Raw genomic sequence first — 16,812 nt, 5'->3', positions numbered from 1 at the left:
AATATTAGAAGTTATTAGCTTCTTAAGAATTTATTTAGTATATGAAACATATTTTCTGTAATTCCTAAAGACATATATAAAAATATTATAATACAAACATTCGATCCACTTTCAATTCAATCATAATAATCTTTAATATTATTAAAAGAAATAAAAAAAATTAAAGAGTCAATGCCTCGGCCCGGTTCTCTATTGCCTCGGCCCGGTTCGATCCTTTAAAGCCTCTCCCACCGCTCGCTCGTCCCCCTTTCCCTTTGTCACAGAGAGAGAGAGAGAGAGAGAGAGAGAGAAGACGAAGAATGCCGAAGCGGACGACGCACACGTACTCGAGCGAGGACGCGGCGCCGGACGGGCCCAACTCCGATCTCTTCGTTTATTACTGCAAGCACTGCAGTTCCCACGTCCTCATCACTGGTCCGCTCTTTCACTTCCTCGCTCGCTCTCTTTTCCTAGGGTTTCCGATCCTCATCGCCCTTGACCACTCATTTTAGTTCCAAGAGTCTGGGTTCTGCTTCTAAATCGACGACTCCCACTAAGAGAGCTTATTCTCGTTGAACGAAGTGGAAAATGGATGAGTTTCGCATATTTTGTTCCCTAAAGAAGTTCTATTTTTCTTGATAAACGATGTCGAAAATGGATGGTGAAGAAGAAATTAAGAGTGTGGATAATTATGTTCCTCTCTAACGTATTAAATTTGTTGACGATTCGTGATGTTTTGATGTACAATTTCTTGTGTTCAACTTGAAATTCTATTGGAAAACATGGGCTCTCGGTTTTGAAGGCAAGTGATTCTTTTGAATGTCTTGATGCTTGTAGCATTCCATATTTCGGATTCTTATCACTTTTTGTTGCTGTCTCCTATTTCATGCTAAGACATTTTTACATCCATTTCATGCTACAAGTGATTAAGTACTTTACATTTTTGTTTAGGCTGACTTGGCCCTTGAAGCAAGATATCTTCGGCTTGCTGGGCTCTTGACGTACTTTTCCTTTGGCATGCATAAGGTAAAAATGAGTGTGCTGAATGATTTGGAGTTTGAGGGGCAGACCAGTGCATTTGCACACTAGTTTGGCTTTATTGGAAGTATGTGTACTTTGAGAAAAAGCTTGTTTGTCCAAAGCTAAAAATAGATATGGCTTTGTAACTAATTTTAGCTTATTATATTTAGAGAAATTTATATTGGGGGATTGGGCATGGATCCAAAGTTTGTTGGTAGCTTGGTTATCTTTGTCAAAAAGTAAGAGAACAACATATCACATCCTCCAATCTTGTAATTTCTTCAGAGAGCTTTTGTCTACTTAAAGAATCACTCAGTAATTTCATTCTTCTTTGTTTCTCCAAAGGGGTGATGGGTACATGTTGACACTTTTGTTTGATTAATGTGGTGACTTTACTAGTTCTTTGTTTACAGTATGTTGCCAATTTACCTATGAATAACTCTTAGATGACTGTTGTCCAGAGCCCATGTGCTTTGTAAAAATGTTTTTGTCTCCCTAGGTACTGTAACTTCAAAGCATATTAAGGTCAAAAAAAGAGGCACACAAAACTTATCTTTGCATCATATTTGTTTTAAACCTAACTGGAGTTTTATACATCTATTGCTAAATTACTAGCAATGAGAAGTTTAGACGACATAAAAGTCCATTTAAAGTAGTAGGAATATTGCATGACTTTTGTGTTTTTATTAGTTTAAGGTCATTTTAGCAACAAGCAATCATCTACAATTCCCTTGGCATTGGAATGGTCAAAAGAAAATAAATTTGACACGAATGTATAAAATTATAATCTGTATATCTAAGGTGCTCCATGTTTCCTGTATCTAAAACCGATTTCAGCTGTCGAATTTCTTGTTTGTCCCATTCTCAAATCCACCTGTTGTTAAAACTTAAAATATCATAGAAAATTGTCCCTTCTTTTTTTGCAGTTTCCCATTAGATCAAATTGTTGGTAGTCTTCTATATTGATGTGTTTGTTATAAAGATACTCAATTGCAGAAAATGCCAAAGCGCAAGACTGACAAAGCACACGTGCTGGATAAGACAAAACATCTTGCTAGGCTCAATGTTAAGGAGGCAGGAAAAATTCTTCTAAAACGGTACTTTGATTTCTGTGTCTTTTAACGATTATTATTCTATCTCATAGTTCTTACTGGTCTGTATTTTTACTGGGATGATACTTTTGTGTGCATATCTTAAACTTGCTTATAATTGAGAAATCTAGACTAAGCTACCACTTTAATGGAGTACAGACTATTTCAGTGGGTTAGCTTCACAATGAAGTTGTCAACAGAAACCAGAAAAGTTAGACCTATGAATGTATCCAAAAGGGGCTAACAACAGTATATTTATATATCATGAATACTAAATGAAAATCTGAAGTGTCTTGCACGACACATATATAACTTTGATTGAGGACCTATTATCTACTGGTTTTCCCATGATGTATGTGCTTTCTGCAGTCTTAATTTATCAACTTTACTTTTCACACTAATTAAAATCTTAAGTAGAATATTAAAATTTTAAGCTTAACATTGCTTGCATAGATTTGGCTTTTTGCAAATGTATCAATAATGGTATAGCTTTGAAGTTTGAAATTCTAAGTGTGAGGCATCTATATCATTTACTTCTTATGCCAGTCCACTTATTTTTTATTTTTTGTTAATGTTTCATAAATTTGATCCCCCTACAGAATGGAACGCTTCTCATTGTAGTGATTGGGTTCATTTTTATTCTCTTCCCCTTGGTTATAAGTTTTGGTGGCTTCCTATTCTCTTGGCGAGTATAATATTTCTGTGACTTGCTTCTGCTGGTCAATACCTGAAACTCTGGTTTTTTTTTTTTATATGGATGATCATGAGCTTATGGAGCATATGGATCTTCATTGCAGTGGTGAAGGAAAATTAGAAAAGCAATTTCGCATGAGCTGTACTGGTTGTGAACTTTTTGTCTGTTACCGCTCAGAAGAAACTTTGGAGCATGCCACTTTCATTTATATTGTTGACGGTGCTCTGAGCTCAGTTGCTGCAGAAACAAACCCACAGGCAAGTTTTTAGTTACCTTGTTATGACATATTTATTCCTACCACTAGTAATGGTTCTTTTATTTTTTATTTTTGTCCTTACAATATATGTCAGTTTTATTTCTCTGGCTATCTTGCTCTGTATGTCATATTATTGGAGTATATAAATGTGATGCCATTAGTGAAATCCTAGAATATTGTTCAATATGACAAGTTTTTAAGTTTTGGATGGGTCTAGAATGGATGGTTACAGCCACGGTTGATCTTGAACTTTAATATTTTGGTCAGCTACAGCAAATTTTACTGTTTGGACAACAATGATGTTTTTTGACGAAATATACTGTTCACTGCATCACATAATCAGGCCTTGAGAGTTATGAATGGATGGGGCTTCCTTGTGAATCTCCAAAATATAAGAATGTGCTACTGATGCGGGTGATTTTGACATTGGGAAAATCCAGACCACATCCAACAATGTTTTGGGGCTAGATTTGCTGATTTTGAGTATCTCAAGCTTTATTTGGCACTTCTTATGAACTTTTTTGATATTTTGGTGATTTTGTGAATGTCTTGTCATTTTTTATTCTATCTAGTACCCATATAAACTGTTTAATATAATGATCATAACATAATCTGAAATTATGAGTGCTTATGTTCATTCAAAGACATGATCTGTACAGATAGTGAATAAACACCTAAAAGTATACCTTTGAATCTTTGACCTAAATCTGTATAATATCAGCCTTATGGAGTCTAATATCACTTGTTATAAGTCGAATACCATCATTTTCTGAAGTATTCAAACTAGTGCGTTCATTTGGCAACCTGAACATAACAGAATCATTTGTCCACTTATCAATCTGGTTAATGTATGACATTGGTTCAGCTTAATTTAATCCAGGCAAGCCTATTTCCTGGAATTTAATTTTAGATTTTATTTAAATTTTCATGAAATAATTATTCATTAATGGAAGAAATGAAAAAAAAAACAAAGGCCAAAGAAAGTTCAAACTGCTAGATAGAAAAAATCTTTATTAATATTCTTCTAGCCACGAAAAAAAGTTCTTTGCTGGATGATTTTTGAAATTTCTCAAACTCTAGCAGTGCTTTGGTCTAAAAGATTTTCTCCAACCTGTCACTAACCTGTTCGTTGGGAGGGTGGATCTGATTAAATTTTGAACCTACTTGTTATGATGCGTAGCTCCATATTTGCATAATTCAGCTTGATATAATCATTTGAATTTTTGGTTGCTGAACGTTCTGTTTTTTTCTTCATCCTATGCGGTTTGTTTTTTATTTTGTTTGCTGCACATATGCAGAATAAATTTGTCTACTGCATTTTGTGCCATTTAGTTTATAATCTTGAATTAGGCATGGATATTCAACTCATCTTTTTTTTTTTGGCGAAGATTAAGCTCATCTTTATCTTGAAGTGTTTATGTACGTGATAAGTCTGCTAAGAAACTAGGAACTTAACTTATATATAGTAGTGTCTTCTTAAGTGAGTGTTACACTGTTGATTTGCAAAATTAACATACTTATTTCCATACCTGGTTTTGCTTTTTAATATTGTAGTCTGATTCCTTATCTGTCAAAAAAATTATAATTTTCTTTACAACCTTGAAACTGTTTTGTTTCTTTGTAGCAAATCTTTCGTCTTTTTCAATTTTCATTCTGTACGTCTTTATACTGTAGTTCTTTAGGTGAATCCAGAACTCGAATTTAGTTTGACTTTCATGTCATGTTTGATTTTACATCTGATGGAGGCTATATTGTTACTTTGTGTTCAGAGAAGTGTCCTTTTGGTAGTTATGACATTGCATGCTTGTTTCATTTTTTATTAAAGATAAATTTACTGTCTCTGAGATCATTGTGAATAATTTGCATGAAGCAACACAATGTTTTAGTTTTCATCATCCTTTTGTAACAGCATTTTTCCACATAAACAAAATAATTGCAGGATGCTCCTGTTCCCCCTTGCATATCCCAATTGGAGGGTGGTCTTGTTCAAGTTGCAATAGAAGTAGAAGACCGTGCTCAACGTTCAGCAATAACAAGTAAATATCTTGTTTGCGTATTTGTCTATGTTGTCGATGCAGCATATAGTTAATTGTCATTGAGGTTAACTATTATTTGATCTTGGGCATGATCTCTGTTATTTTCTGTATTTTGAGTTGTATTAGTGTCACAAATTTGCAGTCCCACGACTAGAGAGATGATTCCTCTTAAGCAAAAGAAGAATGATCTTTTGGCGCTTTTGATGTGGAGCACCTATTTAAGCACCACCCATGTGAAACAAATTTTGACCAACTTATTGTGGCCTAAAGAGGGATACGGATGTCATGGGCAAGCATCAATAATTTAGACTAAATTGAGAGATATTTTAGTGTCAATAACCTATTTGTGCAGGTAAAAGTCACTGAGGCAGGCCCCACATCTGTTGGTGGAGAACCTTTTAGACTTCCATCAAGTTGATGCTTCCTCCTTATATAATTCTCTTCATCTTTGTCTATCCTCTTCTATTTTACCTCTTTTCTCCTTCTTGGTCCTTCAAACCTGTTGGTATCATAGTAATGACAGTATGTTTTTTAATTTTCTGCTGAAATTTGAGGTATTTTCAGTCCATTAAACAGGTATACCCTATGATCTGGAGTACCAAATTCCATTTTTTCATTGATGGGATGCCCAAAACTGAGGGGTTTAAAGGTAAGCTATTTTGAAACCATAAGATCTATAATAGTATTAAGGTTTGATTCCATCATCTGCTTCCTTAATGTCTACATTCATTGAACCCTTTTCCATTATCCTCTTCCCTATGGTCACAACAGTATAATTTCTTCTAGTGGCTTAATATCTTGCTGGTGTGTTTTCAACCTCCACATAGGGCTTTTGATAAACAGAGGGAAAAGAAGTCGTACAACTCAATGATTATTAAAAATGTTGACATTAAATTTTAAAAGAATTGAAAGAAGAAATGCATCTTGCCAAGAATACTAAGTCTTTCTTCTCTATCCAAATTGATCTTTAGTTGATGTAATTTACTATAGACGGATTCAAATTCCAGTCAATACCATGCATACCAACTGCTATGCAGCATTTCTTTTTTATTGATTTTTTGTGATATGGGGCATTATTGGTTGGTGTACCACCTGGTGTACCATTACTCTTCTGATCCTTAGATTCATAGAACCAATTTGAGATTTAAATCTTTGCTACTGGTGTCTAGTAAACTGCCCAGGGTTGCTTCTTATCCATGATATCCTGACTGCAGTTGGATGATGTAAAATATAACATGGTTACTGGCTGTCAGAGGGGGATAATGTGTCAGGACTTGAACCCACATGTATTTGTATACTGTACTCTAATTTTCTGCTTTTGCTTCTCTATGCTATATATTTAGAACCTGCTCTTGCATTGGATTACCAAAAAGCTTTCCATATCCAAAATCTTGTCCTCATTGAACATGTTCCATAACTTTCAGAGTAAGTCCCAACTCATGTTGAACTACTAATATTTTTCATCAGGAGTTAATGCTGATGATGTTCGAGTTACTGTAGCTGCTCCAGCTGCCAGAGGAGAAGCTAATAGTGAGCTGTTAGAATTCATGGGCAAGGTTGGCTTTTCTATGCTTCATTTTCTCATGCACATACGAACAAACACACGTGTGCAGTATACCTTGGAATGCTTAAATATCATCAGATGATCTTATTGGCCTAACTTTTCTTATAAAGATTTCTGTTATTTGAAATACAATTCATTCCTGAGTTGCTTCCTGAACAGGTGTTGGGCTTAAGATTGAGTCAAATGACCCTTCAGAGAGGTTGGAACAATAAATCAAAGCTTCTCATTGTAAGTTATAACTTTCTTGATGTCTGCTGCTACTTTCAGCGAATCATATTGTGAGCTTTAAATATGCAGGAAGAATCTCATTAACCATCTTGTATAAAATTTCTAATAACAAAGACCTTTTGGAATACCAGAGTACATGTAATCGGACCATTTGGTTGCTTGCAACTGGAGCTGTCAGATGTCTACTCATTTATTAGTAGATCAGATATAAAGGTGGCGGTCATTTCCATTTCTAGGCGATTTGACTTGTGATTTAAAATGCCACACGTCTCACTTGAATAAAAGAATTGCAAGTAAATTTTTGTTGAATTGTGCAAACATGCATCAAACTTAGAACTTGAGTCATAAAGCTCATGTGGTGCATATTCTAACAGTTTGCAGCTTATTTCAGATTGAGGACTTATCGGCAAGACAAGTCTATGAGAAGCTTCTCGAAGCTGTGCAGCCTTGAAGCAGCTGATCAGAATGAAGCAGACACCACTTTTACTGGATGAAAAATCTAATTGTGATTGCAGCTGCTGGTGGATAATTGCTTTTTAAAACCTGATCAAGTATCATAATTGCAAATCTTGTTGCATGCCGTTGCCAGTTCATCGTCATATTGTCTCCCTGTCTGTAAGAATATCGAAGCAAGCTGAGGTGGTGCTTAATGCATTGGTTGGAAGACTTTGCTATTTTATATCAGACATACAGGTTAAGTCCCAAGTTGACTGCCAAATCTGGAAGCCCAGATATGTTATGAATAAACCGAGCATTGTTTTGTTGGACTGTGAAGCAGTGTTGACATTTTCAGCACACCAAAGGTTAAGTATTCTGTGATGATATTGTATCGAGAGCATGTTTGATTGGGCTTCTGACATATATTACATTGAAGTCTAGCTAACAAAGCTTGCCTAAAATTTGGAGTTCTGGGTGGCTGGTTTTTGTTTACAGAGTTATAATCTAGCTTGTATGAGGTTATCAAAGTTTTACAAAATTGTCTTCATTTCCTTGATTCTTGATCTGCCAACATAATTTGAACTTCTCGTAATTTGGAGTTCTGGGTGGCTGGTTTTTGTTTACAGAGTTATAATCTAGCTTGTATGAGGTTATCAAAGTTTCACAAAATTGTCTTCATTTCCTTGATTCTTGATCTGCCAACATAATTTGAACGTCTCATAACATTGATGTATCTAGCTGAGTGGTTGATGGCAATGTTTCCTCGAATGGAGCACTTCTTTACTCTTTTGACAGCTACTGATATGTGGTCAACTCGGGCTTTTATTAAATCATCTTGTAATACTCTGTTAGATCCTCTTAAACATCATTTTCTAACGTTAAGCGAATTAGTGTTTAAATGTCTTATAATTGGGTTATTTTTTTTTATAAGTTTTAGTTTATTTTATGATGATCTAATAATTCAAAATATTATATTTTGATATATTTTTTTTCTCATATAACGTTTAAAAATATAAACATATGAAATTTATATTAATATGTTTTGAGTTTTCCACCGAAGCCCAGCTAGATCGAATCAATCAAATTGGTTTGATGTTAAACCAAACTGATTACAATGTTTTTTAAATATTATTATAGTGTTTTTTTTTGTTTCAATTGAACATGTTATAATGTTTTTATATAGGGTTATAGTGATTTTAATTACTGAAATAAGAACTTTATAATCCTACTGAAAAAGGGTATAACCTAGCCTTAATTAATTTAAATTTATAAAAAATTATGAGACATTATCTAATTATAATGTTCAACGATAAAAAAAAATACTATAAACCAAAATAATTCTATTAAAAAATATTGTGTAATGCTACTCCACTGCTCTAACCCAAATTGGATTTTGATGAAAAATCCACTTTCTTAAAGGTATTTTATTTTTCCAGAAAAGAAGGAATCCTTTTTGAAAAATATAAAAGTGAGATATATATATATATATATATATTATCAATTGAGATTTCAAGTCCTAAACCCTTATTAAATATGGAAAGTAGGGTTTTTAAGCACAAAAAGAAATGATTTATTTGCTGAATCTAAAATTATTTTAAAAATAACTTATAATAAATACGATTTTAGTAAGTAGGCGGCAAAATGATCCGTAAATAAAATTATTGTGAATTATTCGAAATTATCGACCGTTGAACACTTACCCATCAGCGTGTCTCCTCTCAGACAGACAGTCTTGGCAATTTACTTTTGTTTTCTTGGCGATTTGTTGCAGTTATTTTGCTTCCGGCAACAAAAACACTCGTGCAATGACAACAAGCAAGCGATTTGGACATCGTGTCCCGTCGCACGCTATAATCATGCCACATGCTCACGTTAATGCAGCTCCCCCCAATTCGCCCATCCACGGACCTCGAGCGAGGGGATCTCCCATGGCGAACACCAAAGCTATCGCCTCCGTCGCCGCACTCCTCTTCCTTCTCGTCTCCTTCTCCGTCTTCTTTTCCTCCGACCTCCGATCTCCCTTCTCCTCCTTTTCCCTCCCATCCTCTGCCTCCCTCCGTCCCCGCTGCTCCGACATCGGAGGCGGGGCCCGGCCGCCTCCTCTTAGGGTCTTCATGTACGACCTGCCGCGCCGCTTCAACCTCGGGATGCTCGGTCGCGGCGCTCATCGGGAGGTGCCTGCGGCGGAGGGAGTCGGCGGGTTCCCGCCGTGGCCCAAGACCTCCGGGCTCAAGAAGCAGCACAGCGTGGAGTACTGGATGATGGTATCGCTAATGCCTGGCGGGAGCCGGGAGGGGGCCGAGGCGGTTAGGGTTCTTGATGGGGAGGAGGCGGACGTCTTCTTCGTGCCCTTCTTCTCGTCGCTTAGTTTCAATACCCATGGGCATAACATGACTGATCCGGATACTGAGATTGATCGCCAGCTGCAGGTAAAGCTTCGGTTTTTTGTGTCTTCCAATTTTTCTTGAGATTCATCGGACTCCTAGTGGTTGTTACGTTATTTTTGTTCAATCTTTGATAGTTGGGTAAAGTACAAACGAGTATCTATCGGGAACCGACTTAAATTTATTTTATATTAGCCTTCCTTTTCTTTTCCAATTAGAATCTTCGTCTTCACGTTACTTGATTCTCAAGGAACCTACTAAAGTTCTGAACATTAAGAACAGGACACTTGACACTTACGGAATTTAAATGAAGCTTTGAATTTTAAGAATGTTAGAACCAACGTTTCAAATATGGGTTTCCGATGGACCGGTATTTTATCATTCGAATAAAGGGCCAGTGGCGGAGCATATAGTCTGATACTTGTCGGTATCAGTTTCTTATTTCTTATTTTACTGGCATTCGATGTTATGCTGCCTCAGACACTGGTACCTTACTGATTTAGTGGATTATAGAAACAGTGACAGACTGAGATTTAAAACCTTAGTTAAAACCCTTCCAAGAATAGTCTGTTAGATTTGTGATTTACTCAAGTCCTACCTTTTACATCAGGAGGTTTCGTTAATGAGATTGGAAATTACTAAAGTGTTTTGCTCTAGCCTTCAATCCCAAAGGAGTTCCTCCTAGCGACAGTTTGTTGGTCACAGTAATTTGGAACTGGAATTGGTTCCTATGCTGCTAATTTCTACTGGAATTTTTGGGTTTAGGTTTACATTGTCCTAAGCAAGGTTTTGTGTTTGGTTTAGTTGCTGAAATTTTTTTGGGCCATTGGATAATACCATTAGAGTAAATTGAGGATAAGTTTATCTAGTGTAATATGATTACACGACTGTAAAAGTTAAATCATAGAATTAATATTTAGGATAAAATGTGATTTGGAACTAAGTTGTAGTATTGAGACATCTGGTTTTGTGTTGTATGTGACTATGGCAATGCTAGGAACTACGAAGCATGTAGAAAGCTCCTTGCAGAGCTTCAAGCTTTATCATTTTGATAGTTTGAACATTTTCTTCAGCCTTATCGTTTCAAAAGACTCAACACACCTTTAAGATGCCTGTTGCAAACTAAGCACTTATGGATGCCCTTGAACTTTTCCATTATAGGCTTATTGTTCAGAATATGTGGTTAGGACCCAAAGTCTATCTGTGCCTTAATTTGAAGAAACTGTATCTGATACATTTTGATGGATCAAGTCAAATTTGTCTTTGAGAACTTGCATGATCTTAACATTAGTGATGATATTTTGAAAAACAGAAGCATTGAGCCTTGTTTTATCTTATGGAACCTGAGCTCAGTAGTCTAATTGATGAATGCTTAAACAATATTTAAGTCAGCTGTGTAATTTTGAGATTTGACCTTTTTACCTGTTTTCTGCAGTATGCCTCATACACAGCAATGCTAATGAGAAGGTAGAAAATGTTAGGTAATTAATATGCTATTATTTTGATGTGTTGAATTCTCTTTTCAATATTCTTTATGAATCAGAATTTCCTTAGCTGGCAGGTACAAACAAAAGCTTAATTGCTTATGACTTGTTTTTCATTCATAATTCTTTGATCCAGATGAGGTGATATCTTCGTCCTAAGTTTTCATATAGATGATATTAGTGTTATTGGAAAAGAAGATAGAAGCCTATATCAATTCCATATACTGCTTGATTTTCTATCATTATCATAGTACTATTCCTTGGAAAAGAAATTCTTGTAATCTCCTATATGCTTTTTGTATGCAGATTGACCTCCTGGATATTTTAAGGAAATCCAAATATTGGGAACGCTCTGCGGGTCGTGACCATGTAATCCCCATGCATCACCCAAATGCTTTCAGATTTCTGCGGGATCAGGTGAATGCATCCATTCTTGTGGTGGCAGATTTTGGGCGATATCCCAGGAATTTAGCTTTCCTTGGGAAAGATGTTGTTGGACCTTATGTGCATGTCGTGGATTCTTATCTGGAAGATGATCCTCCTGATCCATTTGAAACCCGTCCTACTCTACTTTTCTTTCGAGGAAGAACAGTTAGGAAGGATGTAAGTCTTATTATTATTTTCAGATTGCATCAGTTTCAGTGTGCCTCTACTGACTAAGTTGGTTCTTTAGCCCTTTATGTTTGTTTATCATTAAATTTTCTTGCAATTTGTACAGGAAGGAATTGTTCGTTCCAAACTAGCAAAGATTTTGAAAGAATATGATGATGTGCTGTATGAAGATAGCTTTGCCACTGGCGAAGGCATAAAAGCAGTAAGCTGCAGACTTTGTTATATCTTCTTTGGTAACTACATTTGGACTGTTAATTCACCTTAGTTGTTAGTCCTTAATCTAGTTAGGCTGGTAAGCTCCTGATGTATGAGGGTATTTATTCTGTTACAGTGTAATTCTGATTTGTGTATGAAGTATATATTATAGAAAAAATGATTTGGTCCTTTCTTATTGTAAATACTTGTTGTTAGATTTTTATCTCTGCCCATATCCTGTTACTAAGATTAAGCTATAGTTTGTATTCATGGCATGTTTGCACTTTTATTAGAACTTTTATTTGGTTCTCATGTGAAAAACTGTTGGTAGCATATCTTGTTCACCTTATATGCTTTTCCTAGCAAAAATATATCTATGATCATTGTTTTTGTAGTTTGATGGATTTCTGAAGTCCCTTATGTGTTTATTCCCAATAAATATATTTAACTTCTCTTGCTTCTGATTTACCAGTCCTCACAAGGCATGCGGTCATCCAAGTTTTGTCTGCACCCTGCTGGGGACACTCCTTCGTCATGCCGTCTGTTTGATGCCATCGTAAGTCACTGTGTCCCTGTAATTGTGAGTGACCGGATTGAGCTGCCTTTCGAGGATGAGATTGACTACAGTGAATTCTCCCTTTTCTTCTCTGCGGAAGAAGCCCTTCGGCCTGGCTACATGGTGGGTCAGCTCCGGCAGATCCAGAAAGAGAGGTGGATATTAATGTGGAGGAGGCTGAAGAATATCTCTCACCACTATGAGTTCCAATACCCGACTAGAGAGGAAGATGCTGTGAACATGATATGGCGGCAAATCCGGCATAAACTTCCCGCAGCCAATCTTGCAGTACATCGGAACAGGAGATTAAAAATCCCGGACTGGTGGAGTAAAAAACGATGACAGTCTACACTGGCTGGCGGAATTAAAAATTCTCAGCACTTGATGGGCCGAAGTATACATTGATTACATGTGTACATATATTGGTCCGTAATTTGCAATACGTGATGATAAGCTTATGATATAGATTCCAACTGAGCTCTTCCAAGATGAGTGAACAATTTTTTCTCCCTTACTGTAACATCAGAATGGTTTTCTTCCCGGTTGTATTAAAGTGATCAAGAGCAGTTGAATAAACTGAAGCACTTTCAGATAGTGCCCCATATGTAGACAACAAGCAATCGGATAAATGAAGGATATTTTTTTTCTTGTATAATTTACTATGCGAATTGATCTTCCAGGCAACGCCACAATCAGATGCAGGAAATTCGATACTGTTTTACATGTCAGAAAGGGTTTACATAAGCCTTGCTATATTTAGAGGGTTCAAGGGGAGGTTCATAGGAGTAATATGAGAAGGCTTTTGCCGGCAGGTGATGCTTTGCTGCTTGTGAATGTTTTGAGTAGTAGAAGACTTTTTTTTTTTAAAGAAAAGTAGAGCTGTAATAACAATTTGGTCGTCATTGGTTCAGACAGATTGTTTGGCTGTTTTTGCATGGAGTTCGTTTATTGGCTTAGTTAGTGGCAATGTGGCATTTTGCTAAAGTTTGTCTCAGACATATAAATTGCTCTCAAGAATGTGACACACATTCTGAATCTCTTATTTCAACTTGATCTCTGCTGATAGATCAGATACTGAAGGCTTAAAAAATTATTTTGTGAATGAATGCTGGAAAGTTATGATTGCAAAAAGGGAAGAAGTGGTTATCTACTCACACTGAAGCTAAGATGATGTTATAATGGATGATCTCTGGTACAGACTGCAGGTTACTTGATCTCATGAATGAGAAATGGCTCCCAAGTTCTTGCAGAGGATTCTCTTATTACAATGATCAAAGGTACCTCCTCACAACAAAGTACTCATGATGAAAGGGGGGGGATGTCCAAGAACCTCAAGAATAGGTGTCAAAATTCTTCTCTTGGAGGTTGGTAATTAGCAAGAATAGATGCTGCCTCAAGAGCAACTACAGTTGGTTGCTGAACTACCAATATAGATCAGCCTTACATAAATTACTTTGCTAGTGAATATACAATATTTACTGTTCCCAAAGATTCAAAATCTTTTTATGAAGCACAAGTAGATACTTGGATTGACCAATGAAATGCAACCAAGTCAACTGCGAAGTTGACAAAGGAAAAAGAGATTTTAGTTGTCAAGATTATATTCATTCCAACTAGTCATGTTTGAATTGAAGAAATTATATACTAAAATCGCTCGACCACATGTGATTATAGTGTTCATGGAGAACATCAAAATTGTATCATTGTCAGTCCGGATCATAAATCTAAATTTCAAGAACAACCAACTCTTGATTCTAAATCATAACATACTACAAGAAAGAGTATGTTACGATGTTTCAATCATTCAAGAGTCATTTCAGGTTAGAGTTGAAGCAAGACAGAGATATTATCATCCATTGTGATATATTTTTTATCTTAGTAAGAATTCCATATATTATACTAAAATCAAACATATTGATGTTCATTATTATTGGATCAGGAATGTGTTAGATATGAAACTAGTGAAATTTTTCATAAATAAAATAAAATTGATTTTATTTGATCAAATAAGGAACATTTATATATATATATTCTCATCGTGTGGGTTTATTGCGACCTTTAAAATTCTCTAGTGGAGGTCCGGGTCCCACGGGTCTCCCGCTGACGTGGGCCCCGCAGCGGATCTGCTACACGACGGTCGCCTACGGGCGACCCGCTACCGCAGCCGACGGTTGGAGATCGACAGACGAGCATGAGATCAGATCAACCAACTATTTTGTAAGATATGTATCTACAGAGTGATCTTGGATCCGATCCCCAAGAGCAGAACCGGAAGCATCGCTCGGCCTCCCCCTCCCCTCTATCGCTCCCCCCTCCCCCATTTCGTTCCCTGTCGTCGAACGAAGAATGAGAAGTAGCGAAAAAGCTGTGATTTTTACCGTCCAACTCCTTATTCTGATCCTAAATCTGAAGGTTCGTACAATGGCAGTTTACCTCTCCCTCTCTCTCTCTCTCTCTCTCTCTCTTTCTCTCTCTTCTTCATGGATTCGCTGCACTTTTGATAATATCTGATCTTATTTTGCATGATGGAGAAACTTGCGTTTGCATGCTTATGTTTCCTAACGATTTGTTTGAAAGGCGATGAGGGTCGATAGAGATGTTGTTGTTGTTTCCTGAGCAGCTAGCTAATTCGACAGAGATCGATTCTAAGATTGTTGTGGATCCTCAAGTCTTGGATTCTCCAATCATTTATTTCAGGATTGTTCTTGAGCAATATTTCATGATAATGATTTGAGGATTGAAGAAGTCCATTGTTTTCGATCTATCCCTTTTGCACTCCAAGATTATGTCGAAGACAAATAAATCTCCTTTGCTCATTCACCAACTCTTTTTGGTGTTGTCAACGTATGTTCTAAACATACTGTATTTATATTAGTCAAGCATGATATGATTCTTAATGGCATTGGAGATTTATCTTCTTATTTATTGCACATTATTTCTGCTATATTGAATCTGTTAATTGACCTCATCTTATTCTTATTTCATGTCTTGTGCAGAGAGAGTAGTGTGCTGTGCCATAAAAATAGAAGGTCAGAGGGCGAAGCAAAAGAACATTCGACTGAGGAACCGCGCATCGACATCACCGTCGCCGAGGATGATTAACACGCGCAGCCTACACTAGGAAAGAAACATCTTGCTCATCTTCCACCTCTTCTGATGAGTCATCGGAGGAGGAGGAGTTCTTCCGGTCGGACCAAGCTGAATTCACCATGTCAACACCACTGCCTGAACATGGAGACATCCCTCGAGGACAAGCAACTCAAGCTGGTGCAGCTACAAGTGCAAATGATTCTGTAAATCCTACCGACATCAGTTTACCTCAATCCGACATTCTCGAACCAGGGCAGTCTCCTCCGGTTCAGGTAATGGAGAAGTCAGATCCGGCCGACCCGAATCGAATTCCCTCCTCCATCTTCGAAAGATCCAAGTCAACGACTCCGATGGAGTGGAGTGTGGCCTCCAACGAGTCGTTGTTCAGCATCCATGTAGGGAACTCCAGCTTCTCCAAGGAGAATGTCGTCAGTCCGATGGCATCCTACTCGGTCCACGCGGAAAGTGGTGCGCTACAGGCCGCAGCGGAGGCAGCGAACGCCGAGGAACATGCTCACAAGGAGCGGCGTCCAGCTGAGCAAACAGCATTGCCGCCCAGCTTATCTCGCAGCTCAGCTGAATCCTTTGCGTTTCCAATGTACGATCTCTTCTTCTCATGCACTTCAATTCGTCCTTCTTGACACTACGCTGCACATGAAGCTGTGAAATAGGAATTAGATTTGGGTGATCAAACTAAAGAATGTTGAGACAGATTGACAGGTGAAAGGAAAAGTGGTTCGTTCAAGGGGGAACCTGGACACCCACTGCAGCCAGAGAAGGCAGAGCAGCTCCCGCCGCAGACCGGAACACCAAAAGAAGCTCCGGCTGCAGGAGAATCCAGATGGTTCTCATGCTTTTCTTGTTGCACATCTTGCTGTTGAGAGGAGGGTAAGAAGAAGCATAGCAGGTCTCATTCAAAAGCCTTGCGATTTGTAATGCAGTCCCTTTGCCCCCTCCCACAACTCCTTCAGGTTTCTTCTCATCCTACGAAGGGAGATTTTGCATCATCGGTTCATAGTCATCGACGTCTCTAACGAGAACAAATTTGATCTACTGACGTACGAACGAGTGTCTTCGGCCTCATAGAACATGGAAGAAAGTTCACGTGAAGACGGATGAAATGAGGGCTTTTACTCTGTTTGCATCTCGTCCTTTTGATGATCGATGTTAATGTTAGGATATGCA

The 16,812-nt window shown here is 37.3% G+C and overlaps 3 protein-coding genes across 6 annotated transcripts; all 3 read left to right on the top strand.

The window, feature by feature from the left end:
- The first annotated feature begins 253 nt into the window (after nt 1–253).
- LOC103994157 (UPF0235 protein At5g63440) lies at nt 254–7,862 on the top strand. Of its 4 annotated transcripts, none has more exons than XM_065194411.1 (8): nt 275–414; nt 931–1,005; nt 1,982–2,096; nt 2,888–3,041; nt 4,980–5,076; nt 6,544–6,632; nt 6,800–6,868; nt 7,260–7,862. In XM_065194411.1, the coding sequence occupies exons 3-8, from the start codon at nt 1,999–2,001 to the stop codon at nt 7,317–7,319; spliced, it is 567 nt and encodes a 188-aa protein (XP_065050483.1). In that variant the 5' UTR covers nt 275–414; nt 931–1,005; nt 1,982–1,998; the 3' UTR covers nt 7,320–7,862. The 4 variants fall into 4 exon arrangements, with proteins under 4 accessions (XP_009412753.1, XP_065050483.1, XP_065050484.1 ...); XM_018830824.2 differs by having other exon boundaries at nt 281–414; nt 1,996–2,096; XM_009414478.3 differs by lacking the exon at nt 931–1,005 and having other exon boundaries at nt 254–414.
- A 1,318-nt stretch (nt 7,863–9,180) lies between these two features.
- Nucleotides 9,181–13,129, top strand: LOC103994158 (probable arabinosyltransferase ARAD1). Its single transcript, XM_009414479.3, has 4 exons — nt 9,181–9,735; nt 11,481–11,777; nt 11,893–11,988; nt 12,454–13,129. Exons 1-4 carry the CDS (start codon nt 9,235–9,237, stop codon nt 12,877–12,879), a joined length of 1,320 nt encoding a protein of 439 aa, XP_009412754.2. The 5' UTR covers nt 9,181–9,234; the 3' UTR covers nt 12,880–13,129.
- Nucleotides 13,130–15,541: 2,412 nt separating this feature from the next.
- On the top strand, nt 15,542–16,508 carry LOC135588854 (uncharacterized). Its single transcript, XM_065081205.1, has 2 exons — nt 15,542–16,225; nt 16,340–16,508. Exons 1-2 carry the CDS (start codon nt 15,747–15,749, stop codon nt 16,506–16,508), a joined length of 648 nt encoding a protein of 215 aa, XP_064937277.1. The 5' UTR covers nt 15,542–15,746.
- Nucleotides 16,509–16,812: the final 304 nt, after the last annotated feature.

This window comes from Musa acuminata, chromosome BXJ1-8 (assembly GCF_036884655.1).
Source record: "Musa acuminata AAA Group cultivar baxijiao chromosome BXJ1-8, Cavendish_Baxijiao_AAA, whole genome shotgun sequence".
In the NCBI taxonomy this organism is placed as follows: Eukaryota; Viridiplantae; Streptophyta; class Magnoliopsida; order Zingiberales; family Musaceae; genus Musa; species Musa acuminata.
Note: the sequence above shows the minus strand (reverse complement) of the source record. Positions and strands in the feature narration are given on the sequence as shown.